The 15523-nt window shown below is 45.9% G+C and overlaps 1 protein-coding gene across 1 annotated transcript in view; it reads left to right on the top strand.

Moving 5' to 3' along the window:
- The window catches only part of C1QL4 (complement C1q like 4), a 28441-nt gene extending 24813 nt beyond the window's left edge, over window positions 1-3628 (top strand). The window contains exon 2 of the mRNA XM_044449564.1: window positions 3449-3628. Within this exon, the coding sequence (XP_044305499.1) occupies window positions 3449-3628 (180 nt within the window). The remainder of the gene's footprint in view (window positions 1-3448) is intronic.
- The last annotated feature ends 11895 nt before the right edge of the window (window positions 3629-15523 follow it).

Genomic DNA, 15523 nt, shown 5'->3' with positions numbered 1-15523 from the left:
TTATAGTTCCATCAAGCATTTCCTCTTGCTTTGCAACTAAATTTCAGGCCAAGAAAATGTGACTGCAGCTTTAACCACTCTGGGTCAGAAAAGAAGGTTATATGAGGAACTTTGTCTCTTGTCCTTGGGTTTCTGCAGCAGCACACCCTCTGCCACCACTTTCTGGCTTGTAGAGTAGGCAGGGCTTCAATCCCCCCCACCCATAATAGTGGAGGCATAGGACTGGAGGCCATCACTCCTATATCAGGGGCAGCAGTCACGCATGCTTGCTCTGCCCAGCCCTGCAATGGAAGTCTATGCAAGCAGTAATTTTAAAAAAGCTCTTCAGAGCATGACGACATGGAAAATGGGAATTTCAGAACGCTCAGGACACCCAGGTCTCCTGTGGCATCCAAGGACAGAGAAGATACACCAAACTGATGAGAGGCTTTAAACCAAACTTGCCCAACCTTGTGCCTTCCGAGGGCATGCTGGGAATTATACTCTTCTACATCTGGAAGGCATGAGGTTGGAGGAAGCATCTTGAAATATCTCCCAGTGTGTCCTTCTCATTTGGCTTTGTGAAGCTATTGCAGCCTCAGCTTGTGTTTGAAGCCAGGCGGTTTTTATGCTTTTTGATCAAGTCCCCTCTTAATTGTTTTCTCACTTAGGTAAACAGCCTTGGCCATCTTAATCTTTCTTCATGCTTTATTTATAAGTCAGAACAACTCTGAGAATCTGGTGGGCTGGTTCACTTGGGCAAGAACACTCTGTTCATACACATTATCTGATGAATGAAGCCTTGATTTGTGTCTCTGCTGAGGAGAAAGCGGCAAACCAGCAGGCATCGGTATAACAATTAAGGCTGCATGAAATCTTGGAGGGAAGAGGCTGCAGGAAAAACTAAGCAAGGTACAAAACTACCCTCAGGCACCCGATGCAGTTGGGAAAATGTATCTTTACCAAATATGCCGTATCATATTGCTGAAACAGATTCCAAAAATGCCAGTTGAAAGTTTTCCCTTCTATAACAGCCCTGAAGCAAAAACCTTAAAGACATGAAGCCCAGCTCTATGGATGCTCTCTCAGAAGTAGGTTTTACTCAATGGAATGAGACTTTCTTCTAGATCGGGGTGGGGAATGTCTGGCCCTCCAAATGCAATTCCCAGCAGCCATAGCCAGCATTGCCAATGTTGAGGGATGATATGAGCTGCAATCCAAACATCTGGAGAGCCAGAGGTGCATAGGCTTGTGGCAACAGCCTGATCATCTTTACACATGTGGCGGCCCATTTTGCTTAGATTAATTGGAATGCAAACAGGAGAGCTACATTGGCCAGAATAGGTAATCCCGCCTTCTGAAATTATCTTGTGCTGTTGTGCAGATGCAGCAAAAATAATGCTGTCTGGTATTTGCAGGTGGTTATAGGAAAAGGATCTCAGGCAGACGTTCCAAGAATGACGTTTCTAGAGGCCTCGGCATATGTGGGACGGGTCGTAGAAGTAATGGCCATTTAGGATGTACAGGCAGATGCCTGAACTCGCCCCAGCTCTTGCCACTGCTTCTCATCATCAATTTACAATTATTCTCTGCTATTGCTAGATTAATAGCTGCTTGCTATGCTCAGAGCTATATTAGTTACACAGGTCTATGATCACACCACCACACAAGTGCGCTATATTATACCTGGAACAGAATTCAGCATCCTGAGCATGTCAGCATTAATGTTTGTGGTTTTTCCCCTAAAGCATCTCAGGCTATCCCAGTGAGGAGAAAAACCTCAAAAGAGACAGAGGCATTGACTGCTTCAAAACATTTCAGAAGCCAGCAAACTGGTCTAGCCGGATGCCAACACTCAAAAGAACACATTACTTCTTGTCCTTCCATAGCACACTGCACAATAAATAGTGGCCCAATGGTTAGCTTGCTGGACTGAGCGTCAGGATAAGCTGGAAGCTCACTGGGTGTCTTTGGGTCAGCTGCTGACTCTCAGCCTAACCTACCTCAAAGGGCTGTTGCTGTGGAGAGGAAGATTCTGTAAGCACTTTGAGTTCCTTGTGAGAAAAGTGGAGTATAAATATAATAACTAAAGAAAATAAATATGTTTGTATTATTTAGCTGTGCAGGATTTGGCTTGTTCAGTTGCACATCACACATGCCCCTGAGAATACAGCACCGCACGGCAGTCTCGGTGCATTGACCGCAGCGGCCAATGCAGGTGGTGGGTTCAGCCATATGCAATAACAGCAGAAAGATGTTGTGATGGAGAAACAGGCAATTATGCCTTAATCTTATGGGTGGGGCAGCAGCTAGGCAGGGCCTTGAAGTTTCTGCTCCTGAGCCTGAGAACATTCTATGCAACCGTCCCTCATTTAGCCATTACTTCCGATTGCAGGCCCCACAATTATCCACAAGATAATTCCAGGTTGCAATAGGAAGCAACATGGAACAATGTGCATTTTCTCTCATGGATTGGTAACTCATAACATATGCGGTAGTGGTTGGAGGTGCCATACTTTAGGAGATGAATGAACCATTTGTAAAAAGGCAAGGTTGAGGCATGATTGCTGGGCAAGGTTAGACATGGTTGCACCATCCAACAGGCTCTTAGATTTGAATGGGCTTGGACAGTGCCAGGTCAGATCTCAGAAACCAGAGGGGTGGCTGCATTCAGTGTTCCCATGTGAGGAGTGGAGACCTCAAGGCCCTGCTTAGTTCCTGCCCCACCAGTACAATTTGAAAGCTCGATTCTACAGCTTGCATTACTAAGGAAAACCTGCATGATTTATCCATAGGATTCAACTTTTCTCCATGTTGAAAATTTCACCACTCCATGCAAGCCATGCTGGTACCTACTAGCCTCCTAACAGCCATAGATTGAATCAGGAGCTAACATGAAGCAACCAAGAACTATACAAAAGCATAAAAAGCACTCTTCAAAAAAGAAAAAAAAAGTACCTTGGGTCACCTTCCTCTTTCCTCTCTCATTTACAAGCTAAGGAAGCTTGAGTGGAGAAAAAGATGGTGCCTGGGAGAAGCTGGGCCTTGGTACATTTCGGCAAACTAAAAACAAGTTTGATATGTGCTCATCCCACTACTTTTGCCTGTTCAAGACCTGTTTAGCAAGAGGAAACAAAGGCTTAAAAGAAATACATGAACACATGCCAAGGGAAGCAACACCTTTCTCAACCTACTTCCAACTCTCTTGAAAAATATCATCCATCTCCCAGGCTGAAGTCTAGGAGACTGTGGGGGGTAGTCAGTGGCCCTCATTTCTACGCACTGCATAGTTCTGTCACTCTCCCCATGGATGGCAGGTGCAAATACTTGCTATCATTTAGCGAGGCCGTGGAATCTAGCTTATTGGCAGGAATGTTGGGATTAACGTGGTTAAAACAGACCCTGCAGCGCCCCAGCCCTTGAAAGAGCTCTGCTCCATTGCCGCCTCACCCCCTCTTCTCTTTCATAGGTCCGGGCCAGTGCCATTGCACAGGATGCTGACCAGAACTATGATTATGCGAGCAACAGCGTGATCCTGCACCTAGATGTGGGCGATGAAGTCTTCATCAAGCTGGATGGAGGGAAGGTGCATGGGGGCAACACCAACAAGTACAGCACCTTCTCGGGGTTCATCATCTACCCGGATTGAGTCATCCTGGCTCCTGTTTTCTCCCCTCTTTTGCCTACCCAAACCCTTCCCCCTCTGGGTCAGCTTTTATTCTCCTTGGCTTTACCACCTCCCTGGACCTCTAGGGGGTCCCTTCCACAAGTTCCAATTAATTAAGGCTGGAACAGAAAAAACTGTGGGGAGGGGGCAATTCTGTCTCCTCCCCCCACCACCATGGGTCAATGTGATGCTAAGAGGGTGGGTGGATTAAGGGAATTATGGTGCATGGGGAAAATCAGGGAGGGGGTGGATACAGGGTAATATCATACATTGTGGGTGGGGCCCTAGTCCGTAGAAGCTAGGGATGCTTAAGATATCCGCAACGGATTCAGATGAGTTTACTTTTCTGAGAATCCAACCTGTGGATTCCACAGTGGACCAGCTTTTCCCAAGATGTGTGGATTCTACAGACTTGCAGACCAGTTTTTCACTTTTGGGGAAAATTGGTGCTAATTCGAGATAGAGCTAATGTGCATTAGTTAATGCACACTGGCACTCATGCAAATTAGCATACACAGAACAACATTCTAGTTTAAAAAAATGTCTGATCCCATCAATGAGTGGATGATGGATTAAATGATGCCTGGAACTCCCTCAAAGGCAGACAGAATGGATCTAACAAAATCTGTACATCCCTAGTGGAAGCAATGCCCCTGAATGCTGCCTACTCGGAAGAGAAAAGCAATGACTGTAGGGTGGGGTCCATCCCATAGCAAATTGATGGTGGGATTCCGATATTTTATCATCTCCTTCCTGAGGCAGTTCTAATGGTCAAAGTTCTGAAGAGGGACAGTTTCACTAGTGCCCTCGCCACAAAAGACAGTGTTCACAGAGCATATTTTAATTGATTTATTGCTTTGTACATCCCACCCGTCCTCCACAGAGCTCAGGGTGGTTTGCGTGGTGCTCCCCTCCTTCACAGGATCCTCACAGCAGCCCAGCTAGATAGTTCAGCCTGGGAGCGACTGACCCCAGAGCTGCAGGTAGTTTCATGACCAAGTGTCGATTTGAACTCTGCTCTCCCTGCCCTTGCCCAACACCCAGGCGGGCTCAAGAAGCCTTCGACATACTCGTATGCACACACAAGTGGAGCTGCACGTATGCCTGCACCCATGCATTTTCCCCGAGACCCAAATGGCCATTCATGGAGCTGGGAATCATTGCTACACAGACCATAATATACCTAATAGAAAGAGCGCATGGGACGGTCTTTCTGTAACTGGGGGGTGCAGCACTTATAGCAAGGGTCTGTGTTTCCCTACTTCCATCTTCCAGTAGAGCTCGTGTTACCCTCGGCTAGCTCATAATCAGAGTAGGAGAGACATTCTTGACTCTGGCGGTGTTGAGAATCAACAGTGGGAAGGGACGAGAATAAAACCATTGTCTGTCTGTTCACCCATTTGTCTGTGTTTATAATAGCAGATTCACAGTCCAAGCCTGCTCTGTTTAATCCGTGGGAGTGAAAAATTATCCTCTCTCATTATTCTCTAGCCCCTTCCGTATAAAACAGGTGCACCAAACCATTCTGCGCACTAACTGGGCTTTTCATTCCCGATTCCCTCCTGCTTTGGAATGTTTGTCCCCGGGTTATCCTGGTAGCTGCCCACATGATGAACCTTTATTCCCCTGCATGAAGATATACAGGTCGCATCCCTACAGGCCTCAAGTAGGGACAAAAGGCCGGGGGTGCTGCACCTTCGTTGTAAACCTCTCTCTGTAGGCAGCATGCACTGGGGACCATGGGGCTTGTGCAATGGCCCCTCTGCAGTCACAAGAAATGGTATTCAGCTGGCATACAAATGGCAGAATGTCTCAGAGAGGGCTGTGATATCAGTTACACCACTGCTGCCAGCAAAGGGACTGGGAAGGGTTTGATGGGCAGTGGGATCTGGTATGTGCCAAACGACCATCACAGCCCCCTCCCCATATGCAAAGCCCACATCATCATTCCGATATACATGGCCAGAAACCGTACTGGTCCAATAGGTGCTGTATCAGCTGCACCTTCCCTGAAAAGCTACAGCATCAAAACATTCCACCAAAAGCAGATCTTGTGTGCTGCCATTCGCCAGCAAACCTACCCCTGCTCCATTACTGCAGCAGCATCAACGAGTGCATTGCACGTCTGACTCCCCATGCCAAATCCCAGGACCTGTGCTCCAGGCACACCCTTGGAGTGCCTCAAGCACCTCAATATGCCCAAATGCAACTCCAGGCAGCACCACAGCCACGCCCCTCCCCAAGAGCAGCCCTGCCACGCAGCAGGCAGGAGCATCTGCCTCAGGCAGTACCATGAGGGGGCAGGACAGATGAAAGCACTATTTGGGCTACCGTTGGAGCAGCAAAATGTCTTGCATCAGGCATGTGTATGGCCCTTAACTCTAGTAGGACTCTAAGTGTTGTAAAGCACCCCTCAGTCAAGTGATGACATCTCTTCTTCAAAGCACATCCAACACACGAATAGACACATGTGCATTCTTAATCCCTCAGCTCACACACCCAAGCACGTAAAGCCTTGTCTTTCTTGTACATCAGAGGCTAGTGCTCTAGCTGTGCTGGGGTTCAGGAGGAACACAGAGCTCCCCCAACACACACACACACTGAACTCCCATCATCAGTTTTCCCAGCAACAGCCTTCCTCTCCTAATGGCAGAAGAAAACACATTTTCATTGCACACATCTCTGTGTAAATCTAGATGCTTATTTCCTGCATGTGGCATTTGCACATGCAATTACACATACACTGAGATGTGAACACAGGCATTTTCATGTGTATATATATTTGTACATGATTTTAGATGTGTGCACATATTGGCAGATTTGTGCTTCCCGCAGGCCTATCCAATTATGCTGATGCTGCTAAACTGTAATCCATAACAGAACTATACCAGTATGGGTGCAAATGTAAATGTGTGTATAAAGCTGGTCACAGTGAAGAGAAGAAATCCAGTGCTTCAGAATCAAAGTCAGATCAGAACTAGACCTGCTTGAATCCTTTATTCAGCTTTGTATACCAAATGGCAATTTTCTGAAGACTCTATGACTGCTCTGGGATTTTTCCAGGCCAGTAAGTATGCGTAGGTGAGCCTGCTTGGGATGGTATTCAGAAGGGCACACACCTCTTCACGCCGATTTGTATGTGCATACAAGTTTGGATTTGTGTGTACATGTGTGCACAGATGCTCTGTATTGAGTTGAAAGCATTGGGAAACGATGACACTATGATGGAAATTATACATGAACATACACAAATTGCACATTGAAACTTACGTGATAAAATATGTGCAAAAATGTGTGCTTGCCTGTGTAAAGTATTCATAGCACATCCATAAAATGAACAGACATGCATAAATATGAGTAAGCATGTATCAGCACACGGACTTACAACACACAATTGATTTATCCATCTATAGGAACACCATTGTATCTTGCACTTAAATATTTCCCTCCATCCTGCTTCCATCTCCCATCTGCTGCTTCAATTCCTTGTCCTTCCAGGGACAGAGAAAAGCTCCTCCACGCTGCGGCTGCGGCCCGTACCCCACTGCAGCCTTGCTATTTTGCACAGTCCCTGCCCCACCCCCATTGCATGCCTGTCCTTTTGTTAGTAGTTTTCAAATCCATTGAGGATCTGGACAGTGCCTAGTACATACTATAGACAGAAATCTGCCAGAGAGGCCCCAGGGCAGGAGTATAAACTCAGCATCAGGATGGCTTTGCTACCAGGTATATGAATGCCACTGGGACCACTTGACTCCGTGTCTTTAAATGATCAGAATCTGTGTTTTATCAGCTAATAAAGATATTCTGGTTTTGGACTCGCATCTTGTCTTTTGCTGGTGTCTGTTCAATGAACATCACATTGGTTGGATGAAAATATTTGTATTTACCAAGCAGTAACATATTTATCTGTGTACATATAAACAATCCAGAAGCACTTACAGACACAGGATCACATGGAATACTCTTTTATATACGGATAACTCCTTTACATACAGAATATTTCCCTCAGCCTATTTCCACTGCTACAAAATTCTTCAGTGGATGTAGGAAGACCCAAACAAACAAGCAAACAGAATTTTAGACTAGGTATGGAATTCAACTTCTTGATAATCTCAACTTTCTTTCATTAAAAAGAAAATCAAGTTTGTAGGTACATATTTTGGAAAGAGTACTATCAACATAAGTGACTGCGAGTCTCTGTGATTGCATGTGTGCAAGTACCTGCATTTTTTACCTTTCCATCCAGAACTCTCACCTGCTGCATGCAACCTCTCTCAGGTATGGGCTACACATGCGACAGAATGAAGTAGTAAAATCTTGAGGAGACAGAGGGGGCGGGAAGAGCTTTTTATTGTTGCCAATGCTCATGTTAAAAATAAAACCAAGATTTTGACAGGGGTGAGGAACTAGTCTAGCCCAGCCTTCTCTTCATCGTTGTTATTCATGTTGCTGTTTTAATGCGGGGGAAGCATTCAAAACATAATTCCCTTAGGCAGCCCAAAGAGGTATGGTCCATCCCACTCTGCCGCACATACAGAGCAGGCTTCATTTCATGCAGTTGGAGGAGGAAAACAGAAAACTCAGAGTCAAATTTGCAGGGGCAGAAGCGATGTCCCCTTAAAATGCAGGTAACACGGGCATTAATGGACCACTGCCCACTTTGCAGCAGGAGCCCGGACTGAAGTACTGGAGCTGCACAGGAGTCAGAGGAGTTTTTCTGTGCCCCACCTGAAGATACTGGACACAGAACCTGGTCCCCCTGCATGAAAGCACGTGCCACTGAACTATGTCCCCTCCTCGCAATAGGGATATTTATGTATATACCATATGTATATCCTATTGATATGACCTGTGCAGAGAGCAACCAGGCAGGGGAAAAGCTACCCTTCTCTATAAATTCCCTCCTGGCTTACCACCTCCCCACCTTGCCCAACCCCATATCTCTAGGGTCCCTTAGCATCCTGGTCCGACCCGACCCTCCTGCCTTTCCTGCATTTTCACGGTCACACACAGTGACGATCATCTCCCTACACACTTTCCACCCAAAGGCTCTGCATCTTGATTGGTGGGGAGCCCGCACGGAGACACATCTCTTTGCATACCCATGGCTTGTGACCGCATGGCAGCCTGTAGGCGGGCCGTGCGCGACCTGCCGTGGGTGGCCCAGCTCACACACTTTCATCAGCATGCACTGCGTGGCCTGCATTCAGCTACTCCAGAAGAGCCACACCTCATACAGAAGGTCTCAGGTCTGGTCCTTGACGTCTCCCAACCCAGGTAGTGTTGGGAAACTCCTCCCCGACACCCTGGGGTGCTGCTGCTGACCAGAACAGAGACAGAACCAAGGAGAAAGCTGCTTCCCAGGTCCCTAAGCCCACAGGCACGTTCCCATGTATGCCCTCCCACATATGGTAGCAAGACAAGATGAATGTGCCTTGCATTGGCCTCTCACTGGAGCATCCTGGCACATGCAGTCATATATACAGCAGGAGCGCACTAGTGTGGATGCACGCGCACACAGGCACGAGAGAATGCCAGGCTGCCGAAATGCCTGTTATGAAGCTTCCTCTGTGTGGACAGAAGGGCGCTAACACCCAGTGGATGCTGCTCTCCCCGGCCCCCTCCGTGTGAGGCGTCCCTCCCCCCGCTCCCCCCTGTCTCCTGCAACCGATGGCGGCTGCGTGGTGCTGCTGCCGCTGCTGGCCCCCTGTCACTGTGGTGACAGCTGATGAGAGACGCGCTTGCCGTAATGAGCTCCCCAGCCCAGCTGAGGTGGGAATCTGGGGATTTAAACTTCCCGACTGATCAGGCTGGGGAAGCAGCTATGAGAAGCAGCCAAGGGCCAGGGAATCACGCAGTGCCTGTTGGGACGAATAATTCAGCAAAATTCATCAATATGATGGCAGGGGCCGGGGAGGGAGGGAAGCTGGGCAGAGAACTCCCTCCAGTCCTGACCCGGCCCCTGCCTTCCCTCTCCCCGCATCCCCGTCTCATGGTCAGAATTTGGAATAGGCAAACGGCGCGCTTGCAGAGTTGTGCAGGGGGAAGGCAAGTACCGTGACAACTTGCAATGAGCGGGTGCCGAAGTGAGACACAGGCTTTCAGGAAGGCTCGTGCGGGCTGCAGCTAATCTTAGAAGTGCAAATAGGACAGGTTATGGAGGGCTGCGAAAGCACAGGGGTGTGCATCTGAGGCAGCGACATGTGAGTGCGATAGACAGCGTGTGAGCAGATGTATTCTAATGTATATGTATGAGCGCTGTGGGGTATGGAGGGGTGGGTGCAGTGCCCACACTCCCATCCTGGCTGTAATGAATCCTGCCACAACCAGAAGAACTGCTCTATAATTCCTGGAAGCACATTATTCATAAAGGAAGTAACCCATTTTCCAGGACTTCCAATGGTGAGGGTTGCCAAATGACCCAATGGGGGGGGGGGGGAACCTGTTCTTTCCATTCCCCCCTTTTGGGCCAGTTGCCAAAAGCAAAAGGGTCAACAGTGCCTTTATTGTACCAACCAAAAGATGACCAAAAAGCGTGCAACCTTCTGAGATCTGCAGAGTTCTTCATCAGACAAGATGTTACAAAAGCAAGAACAGTAGTGTGGTGGGGAAGAGAGAGGAGGAAACTTACTTGATGGTGAAGTCACAGAATCAGCATGCTCAGAGTTCCAAAGTGGGATGGAGGAGCAATCTGCAAACTTCCGCATGCTGTAGGTCAGGTGATGGTTATAAGGTTGGACCTGGAGCTGCTGCTGGAGTCACTGGGAACAAGAAAGAGGGAAATGTTGGATTTCTTCATTCATGTAACACATCAACTTGCTGCATAATAGGATTCAGAGCCAAATTTGGATCTGGGGGCTGAATTTTACCCCCAACAGGTTCTCTGCAGGCTGAATGACATCCATGGTTTATGACAGGCAATAGCTTTTTCCAGGACATTAAAAATAGTTATTTTAATAACACTTCCCAAGGTCAAGGAATATATACAATCTTATCTCTTAAACTGTATAAGATGCATTGACTCCAACACTTCTGGTCTGAGGAGCATCTCAGTAATAAAAACAGTCCCTTTGAACAGCAAAATGCAGATTGCTTTCTGTTAGGACAGTCTTCCCATGCTTGCAAAGAGCAGACTATTAAATGGACAAAGGAGGCAAATGCATGGCCCCTTTTAATTCAGTGCTGTACTGACTGAAGATTGGAGCAGATGCTGCAGAGCGACGTGACAGCATTTCACCTACTTACATAGGAGTAAGTCCCACTGAACTCAGTGTGGGTTACTTGTAAGTAGACAGGTCTGGGATTGCAAGATAAATCTTTTATATACAAAGAAAATCAAATTGAAATTGTGTGGCTTGCTGTAGGGTACACTGTTACATTAATTAACACGGCTACTGTTTGTTCTGTGAAATAAAAGGTTATTGTCTTGCTAAGGTCCAGTTCAAATTCAGCACTTACTTCACACACATCACCTCTTACTAGAATATAAAAGTGCTTCGAGAGTGTCTGCAGATTATTTTCCTTTACAACATGAATCGTTCCCAAACTCCACATTTCATCTGTCATTGAACACCCAAATGCTGTATTCTTGCCAGATTGTCAATGTCCACTTTACAGTTCACTATTTAAAGCATTTTTTCAAAGTGAAACGTTCCATTTTATGAAATGTTACTATTTCCCCATTCAATCAAACCCCAAGCAAGCAACAGGCAGTCTTTTTGTTTGAAATGTTGCTTTTTAAATTAAAGTTGCAGCAACTGAAAGAGAAAACAAAAAAATGGCTCCAAGGCACCGTATAAGTACTTTTATAAGCGGTACCATAATGGCAAGCATACATTAATTCACTACCAGATGATTAAAATATGGCAATCCTTTACAGTGATTTGTGTGAATGAAATGGTCTATTTAAAATGCTTGAACTAATAAGAGACCAAGCTATCAACCAGACACAAAAACCTGATTAATTCTATGGATATTTACTCATAAATATACCCCTATTTACATTAGATTAGAAACAGGCAGAGGTAATTGATCTCTAAGTTAATGCAATAAGCAACACTCAAGGACCGAGTGTGGGTGTTGTTGAAACATGTGTTATTGTGTTGCTTGAACACAGCTGAGATGTAAAGCAAAACAAAAGTTGGTGAACAGCCTATAGTTCACAACCTAACACAGATCACAGGTTGTCTTCCTAAGTTGTTTGCAGTTAACAAGCCATGGCTTGTTAGTGCAGCTGGGTTCAGACCTCCGAGTGTGAGTTATTGAGTTGTCTAAATCCAGTCATTTATTGATTTGCACTAGGCTGCTGAGGGCTTTTGAGTTGATTAACAATAGTAAAAAATGAAAAATATTCCTCCCACCCAAATTACACTGCTACAATAAGGATTTGCAAGAAAGGAAAACCAGATTGGTGTGTGAAAAGAGCTGTGAGCTCACTTCTGGTGCTGGAAACCTACTCTGGCCAAGTGTGTGCTCCACGGAACCTGTTACTTAGTTCTAAGGGTAGATCTGGCCCCTTCTAGCTGGTGTATCTTGCAGTTCTAGCAAAAAACCTAACACAAATCCATAAACTCATATCCTGGTCCCTCAAGTTCCCTGCTTTCTCCACCCATCAGAACACTTTCCAAGGTCAGTTTTCCAACCTCAGCCAGCCAGTACAGAACTTTCCACAGAGGCTGCAAGGGGGCAGTGAACTGGGGGCAAATCTATGTATTTGTGTAGTTTTCTGCCTTTCTAAAAAAAACCCTTTCCAAATTCCACTTCAGAATAACTCTTCCTGTAAAAGGGGTAGCTCATACTTTTGCCCTTTCATGATGTGCCCAACTAAAACAGCTTCATTTTAATCATTTTTGTTTCAAGAGAAAGTTCTGGCCTGATTTAATCTTGGACGCACTTGTTCATCTTTCTCTCAATCCAAAGTATTTGGAAAGCTCTCCTCCGGCACCATATTTTGAATGCATCAGGAATGCACCAACAGCCAACAGGGTGTGGTGGTCAGAACATCGGTGCCCAGGGTGTGGGCAGCAATGCTGGGACCAGGGCACTGGTGCTAGGTGGGATTCTGAGACAAGAATGGGGTGGTAGCCTGCTGGGGGAATCACACAGTCCACAAAAATAGCCCGGGAGTCAAGTACTAGGAGGGCAATCATGTTCAGAAGAAGGCAAGACCGGGGCAGAAGGACATAGGTACCTGGAGCAGCCGGGGTGGCTGGAAACAGGAGCAGGGAGGAACACACAGGGTCAGACAGAGCCAAGCAGGAATGCCGTTCGAGGCACAGTGATGCAGAGAGCCAGAGCATCACAAAGACAACTTGCATCACTGTGGCAAGGAGCAGCAGTGCAGAGAGACCTCTTATGTTGCTCTCGCAGGCCTCCAGCTGCACTGCATAATTGCCTCTCATGCCTGCAAAGGTGTTCCTGGTTCTGCAGACACTGCAGGGTTAGCCAGGCCCTGGTTCTGACAGTCGGATTGGGGAGCTGGGAGACCGGGACTGTCGATCCCACTCAGCCATGAAGGTTGCTGGGTGACTTTGGGCCTGTTGCAGATTCTCACCCCAACCTGCCTCTTAGGGTTCTTGTTGGGAGGAAAAAATGGAGCTATGTAAGCTGCCCTTGGGCTCCTCACAAAAGGAGAAAAAGGTGGGGTATAAATGCAATTAATATTTTTTTTCCTCTCTTCTCTGTTTTCTTCACAGTCCTGCGTTCACACCGATACACAGTGATCAGGAAATCAACAGATTGGATGATCTGGGTCTCGATCTCCTATGAAATGTCCTTACACTTGATTATCTTTTCTAGTTCCTTCATTCCTACCCTTCTAAGTCTTCAGATTTCTTGCCTGCAGGTTCCCTTTGACTTGATGATTGAACCAAGAGATGTAGCACCTTTCACAACTGAGCTACAGCCATGAACTTACTGTCACGGACACAAGGTTTTGTAGGGGAGATGTAACAACAGTGTAGTTTTGCACATTCCTGAGGTGGCAAAAGTGAGGACGTGCTTAGGACACACAAGTAAACGCACAGACGTATATGAGGCTCTTGCCATAGAGGGAGTGAAATAGGTGCCACCCCTCTTTTGTGAGCTGAGATCCCTTTTGCCTTTGGGTTTATCTTTTGTCCCTGTTGAATGGAACCAAGGGGAAAAATAAACCCACCTGCAGCCTCTGCAGGGTAATGCTCAAGGGGCACCCCAGAACACCTGAACATTGCCCTACAAGTCTCCCCATTCCCACTTCAACTGCAAACTTGCAGGCAATACATTAAAGATACATTGTGAAAGTTTGGGAGAACAAAATGGAAAAAAAATCTTGGCACCTACAAGAGGCCCCTCCAAAGTCTTGCCGGGGCACTTTGAAAGAAATGTCCACAGCTGTCAAACTGGAGGTACTAAGTTCCCAGAGGGCAAAAAGCTTGAAGTGAAAAACGGTTGTGGAAAGCCCAAAACAGCTCATGTTTGTGGCAAGGAATGGGAGACACAACTCCATCTTCCCACACAGGTAGACCAAGTGGGGCGAAGGGGGCTGGAGGATTCCAGTTGTCTGTTGGGTGCACCATGAGTTGTCTGTACAACAAGCAATCTGGAATGGCTAATTACCATGGAAGGTTGGTATGGTGTACAGACATATACAATATCTAGGGCCATAGAATTGCTCCCTAAATGTAACTTTCAAAATTTTTCAAATCATTCTATTTATAATATTTCAATAGGAGGGGTTGGTTTTTCTGTTTGTGAAGGTCGAATTTATTATGAATTTGTGCAAGAAAACTTGCTCATTTATAACAGCCTTATGTCTGATGATAGGTCTATTAGATTAACATTTAACTCTATATATATCTTGTGTTTAGGTGGTCTGGTACAAATGCCCATTACTCATTTAGCTTTGGATATAGTGATAGTATATGGCCAGAGCAGAAACACCCTTAACTGAACATGACAGTGCAGACCAGCATATCATATGATCATAGAGTTTGAAGGGAAATCACAGGTGGTATCACACCTTATAGTAGCAAGATTCCCCAAACTGCACCTAACAGGCTGACTGCTTAACTCAAAGCATCCAGGGAATCTGGTAATTCCACAACTTTCCCCCAAAGCAGCATTAAGTGGGTTAGGAAACACGATGCACCTGATTGTGTGGAGAGCTTAATTTCAACTAGAGGCCTCGGTCTTGGGAGCTTGCTGTTAATGCTGGGTCTCAGCCCTGGAACATGTGAAGAGCACTGCTTCTGAGTAAGTGACAACAGTGCTTTTTCTTTCTCAATCAAAGTAATCATTGCAAATTAGAAGCACTTTGACAATGCCATGCAGCCCAGAAGGCCATTTCCTTTCGAAATATGGTTTCTGCATTGATTCAATAAGGAGTCTTGTGGCATCTTAAAGCCCAAATTTATTATATTTATGAGCTTAAATTGCTGCAGGACTCCATTTTTTGCTGAGATAAGACTAACTTGGCTAATCATTCTGAAATCATGAGCATGTTTGTTCAAGCATTTCTAGGCTTCCCAAGTTTAAAAAAATGGCCTATGACAGCTCATGATACACACAGATCTAACGATATCAAATTTTAGACTAAAGTAAATAAACCCAGGAAGTTAAGGAAGATAAACCATATTATGGTATCAAAAAAAGTTGATAATCAAAAGCTGTCTTGAAAAGGAAAGTTCAGCATTGTTTTCTGAAAGCATCAATATTGTAATCCTGTACACACTTCCAAGTAAGTCCATTGCACCCTGTGGAATTGTCTTCCAATTAAGTGTATATAGGATTAGAATGATAAGGCTGTGTTTGGCCAGTTTTCAAAGGGCATTCAGTAATATGGGGGCCACCAGTGAGAAGGCCATCAACTTCAACCTGCTGACCCTGGGAGGGATA

This window comes from Varanus komodoensis, unplaced genomic scaffold (genome assembly GCF_004798865.1).
Source record: "Varanus komodoensis strain SLA01 unplaced genomic scaffold, ASM479886v1 scaffold59_1, whole genome shotgun sequence".
Taxonomy (NCBI): Eukaryota; Metazoa; Chordata; class Lepidosauria; order Squamata; family Varanidae; genus Varanus; species Varanus komodoensis.
Note: the sequence above shows the minus strand (reverse complement) of the source record. Positions and strands in the feature narration are given on the sequence as shown.